Source organism: Quercus suber, unplaced genomic scaffold (genome assembly GCF_002906115.3).
Source record: "Quercus suber isolate HL8 unplaced genomic scaffold, Cork oak 2.0 scaffold_1574, whole genome shotgun sequence".
Lineage (NCBI taxonomy): Eukaryota > Viridiplantae > Streptophyta > Magnoliopsida > Fagales > Fagaceae > Quercus > Quercus suber.
Genome location: NW_027070943.1, coordinates 2,692 through 7,467, shown reverse-complemented (window position 1 = coordinate 7,467; position 4,776 = coordinate 2,692). Strand labels below are relative to the sequence as shown.

The 4,776-nt window shown below is 31.8% G+C and overlaps 1 protein-coding gene across 1 annotated transcript; it reads left to right on the top strand.

The window, feature by feature from the left end:
* Positions 1–987: 987 nt before the first annotated feature.
* Positions 988–1,325, top strand: LOC136066014 (protein AGENET DOMAIN (AGD)-CONTAINING P1-like; the record flags this gene model as incomplete). The annotated part of the gene is made up of 1 exon (XM_065769874.1): positions 988–1,325. A coding segment is annotated over one exon (338 nt), but the record flags the coding sequence as incomplete, so codon positions are not given.
* Between the last annotated feature and the right edge of the window lie 3,451 nt (positions 1,326–4,776).

Genomic DNA, 4,776 nt, shown 5'->3' with positions numbered 1-4,776 from the left:
CTAATAACCTTCTCATATTCGTTCTCTCTACTGGCCCATGGATTTTTTTTTTTTTTTTTTTTTTGATGAACCGGAAATTTTATTAAGAGAGAAAACAAACTATACAGGAAAACAAGCCTCATCCCAAATAACAGAAACAAAAGAAGGGGGGCTGTTACCAATATCAAAAGAACCAAAAAGATTACAAGCTAAAGACCACTTTGAGGCCTACGGATTTAAGGCCTTGAAATCCTAGCTGAATTTCAAATTCAAAATTATCCAAACAAAGTATTTGAATTTTAACCTCCAAATCCAAATTCATATAACCCAAATTAAAATCTCAATTATAACTTTACTTTTTTAATTAAAAAAATTCAATTATAAGTTTATAATATGTAACACATGCTTGTTGTGTTATATTGTAGAATTATGGACGATTCATAAAGGGCTTAAAAACTTTTTAGATATTTTTCAAGCGGGAGACATAGGATCGAATCCACAATAGGGAGAGGAAATAAGGTGTATAACTTGGTTGGCAAATTTATGGATATAATATTACCAAATAACTTGAGTGGTCATATGCTATATCCTCAAATTAAATAACTCGGAGTTGCTATGTCTTTATTTATTTTTAATTTAGTAAAAGATAGAAAGTTGCTATGTCTATGTGACCAATCGACACGTTGGTGTAAGCATGCAAAAACGGCAATTTCTTGCAACCTATGTAAAAATTCTTGGCCATAAAATCTCTCTCCTAACTACTATACCGACTTGAAGTCGAAGTCCTAAGCTCAATAGGATTACAAACCGACTCAATTGTTTCTTCTAATATATAAACCCCGGTTCAGTATAGTACACTCCTATCACTAGCATTATTCAATTTAATTACTGTATTCCAAAATCCTATTCTTTCTCTGTGTGTTTTGCATTCAACAATGGTGTTCTCTAAGGGTGACAAAGTGGAAGTTTGTAGCAAGTAAGAAGGCTTTGTGGGTTCCTACTATGCAGCAATAGTGTCAGTAATCAAGAATTATGGGAACGAATACGCAGTGCAGTACAAGAACTTGGTGGTTGAAGATGATCAGTCTTGCCCACTCATTGAAACAGTCGGTGCAAACGAATTGAGGCCAAGGCCACCTAAAGTTTTGGCAATTGGGTTTCATGCACTTGATGTGGTGGATGTGTTTGATAATGATAGTTGGTGGGTGGGCAAGATTTCTAGGAGGAAAGGGTCCGATAGTTACTATGTTTTCTTTGATGCCTATGGGGTTGAGATTTCTTATCCAAGCTTTCGTTTAAGGCCTCATCTTGAATGGGTTAGTGGCAAGTGGATTTCTTCAAAGTAAAGGATGTAATGAAAAACATTGTTTTAGGTCTCTGTAATTTGTTTTTGATTAGTAGTAGTTTTTTAATTTTCTATGGAGTTTCTTTAGGTGAATGGAAGTATGTAACTGCTTGAGATAATATTGCTATGTTTAAGTCTGGTTTCTTTTCAATATCTCTTGATAATTTGTAATTCTCTTTCTTTAATATCTATGGTTTTCTCTTTTTTCATTCGAGTTTTGCTCAATTCTTGTACTCTTGAATAGTCTTCTTCTTTTTTTTCTTCTTTTTTTTTTCTTTTCTTTTTTGATGATATACATTTGAATCGTCTTGATACGCTGATAATGTAAACAGTGTCCTGATATGTTGACAATATATAGGTCTAATGAAGCTTTGCCTTCGTTAGGATCATTTTCATGCCTTCTCATGTATATTGTCTATATGGACTTAACTCTTAAACTCGGGTTCAAGATGAAGAGTCAAGAATATAATTTATGTAGTGATGAAGGTTAGTGACATGTCTTAAAAGTTGTACAGATAAAATGATCAAACTCACTAACAAAGGGATAAAAAAAATTGATTATTAACTATGATTCACATTAATAGATCATTAAGAAGGGGTAAGTTTGGGGCGATTTGATGAGGGAGGGAGGAAAAGAGAATTTTTTGTATGTATTTATGAAGTGACCATCACACTAAAGATACATGCAGGGCGATCTTGATTCCCTTCTCTGAAAGGAGTGACACCTTGAAACTACTAAATTTGAGGCATTATGTCAATTGTCATTAATGGGTGATGGGCAAGCATTAATACTAGGTTGTTTTTTCTGCTAAAATTCATGGCCGTTTCAGTAGCTTTTGCTAGTTCTCAACTTGTGCTTGGTTTGCATGGTACATTACTACCCTTGGGCTCACGGTCTTGCAAGCACTCCGAACCCATTTACAATTTTTTTCTAAGCCCAGAGGCAGGAAATCTAACAATCACTCTTCAATCCATATCTCCCTAAATTTCCCAAATGGACAATAGTCTTGGGTTCATTTGGTCCAATTGTTTGTAGTATTGGGCCACTTATTTTAGCTTGGGACATTTGTTTTTTTGAGAAACACACACAATGAAAAGAAAAAAGGGTTCTAACACCACTTGGGACATTTGTATTAAGCTTATATTGGCTTATATATTTATTTATTGAAATATAATTTTTGCTTTTTATGTTTTTTTTTTTTTTTATATAAATATGTAAAGCAAATTAGTATTATAATATATTGAAAAAGGAAAATTTTCATTTTAAACCCCTATACATAGATTTAGGAGTGTAACAAATTAAAACATGTGATTTTAAAAGTAATAAATTAAACCTTGAAATTATAAAAAATAATCAACTAAATCATGAGATTTCAGAAAATTGCAAATATAAACATTAGTCCATTGTATATACATTATATTTAAAAATTAAAATGAAATTTCCCCTTGAATTTGTTACTCTTGGAAAATATGATTTAATTCGTTACACTCCTAAATTAATGGATTGATCACTAAAAAAGGTGCAGAGTCAAAACAAGATTTAAAAGTGGTTACAATAGTTGATGGGATTTTCCATATATGTAACACATGCTTGTTGTGTTATATTGTAGAATTATGGACAATTCTTGAAGGGCTTAATAACGTTTCACATATTTTTTAAGTGAGAGACATAGGATCGAATCCACAATAAGGGGGAACGAGAGAAAATAATGTGTATAACTTGGTTAACAGAGATTTATGTATACAATATTACCATATAAATCTATCCTAATTTTTGAGTTTCTTAATTCTCAAATCTTCTTTAGCTCCTTGTTAGAAATAGAATAGTGTTCTGGTTTGAGTTGTAAAAGTCATATTTGGATCATCCTTATATGTATTTGGAACTGTGTTTTTTACATTTTTTTGGTTTGGGAAAAATAATCCTATTTTGATAAATTTTTAATTGTTTATCCTTCACGCAAAACTAAAGGGGGAATATTGCTATAGACTTTCACGATAAACTAAAGGGGGAATATTGTTTATCCTTCTCGATAAATTTTTAATTGTTTATCCTTCATGGCAAAGTCTTCATAAATTAATGCACCACCCTACACTTTCAAGTTTCAACACCGAAACCCATAACAATATTGCTATAGACAAATCAAAGCGATCCGCATTTAAATATTTTATAACAAAAATACAAATTTTTAGAGTTTAATTGAATTACAAAAGGCTAATATTAATTTTTTTCTAACACAAGAAAAGTACAATATGGGAATTTTTTATTGACAACTCGGAGTATACAACAATTAATTGACAACTCGAGTGGTCATACACTATATCCTCAAATTTAATAGTTCGAAGTTGCTATGTCTGTTTTTTTTTCTCTCTCTCTTAATTAGAAAAAAGATAGAAAGTTGCTATGTCTATATAACCAATTGATACATTGGTTTAAGCATGCAAAAACCGAAATTTCTTGCAGCCTACGTAAAAAATCTCTTTCCTGATTCCTATACTGACTTGAAGTCGAAGTCCTAAGCTCAATAGGATTACAAACCGACTCAATTTTTTCTTCAAATATATACACCCCAGTTTAGTCTAGTACACTCCCATCACTAGCATTATTCAATTTAATTACTCTATTCCAAAATCCTATTCTCTCTCAGTGTCTTTTGCATTCAACAATGGCGTTCTGTAGGGGTGACAAAATGGAAGTTTGTAGCAAGCAAGAAGGCTTTGTGGGTTCCTACTATGCAGCAACAGTGATCAAGAATTATGGGAATGAATACGCAGTGCAGTACAAGAACTTGGTGGCTGAAGATGATCAATCTCGCCCACTCATTGTAACAGTCGGTGGAAACGAATTGAGGCTAAGGCCACCTAAAGTTTTGGCAACTGGGTTTCATGCACTTGATGTGGTGGATGTGTTTGATAACGATGGTTGGTGGGTGGGCAAGATTTCTTTTCTTTGATGCTTATGGGGTTGAGATTTCTTATCCAAGCTCTCGTTTGAGGCCTCATCTTGAATGGGTCAATGGCAAGTGGGTTTCTTCAAAGTAAAGGGTGTAATGAAAAACATTGTTTTGGGTCTTTGTAATTTGTTTTTTATTACACTACAACAAAAAATATTTATTACAACAAAAAAAATATCGTTGCAATAACATTGAAGTCATTGCAATAGTTTATGCGAAGTGTTGCAATAAAATTTGAGTTAATAAGTTTGTGCTACAAAAAAATTTTATTGCAATAAACCTTAAATATTTTAATGAAATTTTTGACGTAATAATATATTTGCTATTGCAATAAACAATTTATTACTTCGAATATCTTGTAGCAATAGGCTATTATTTCATGAATTTTATTACAATAGATTGTAAAGAATTGACAAAAATAATTTGGGTTCAAATTATTGCAACAGTGTATTTATTATAATAGTTAATTTTTTCATATTTTTTCTTATAATAGATTGTAAA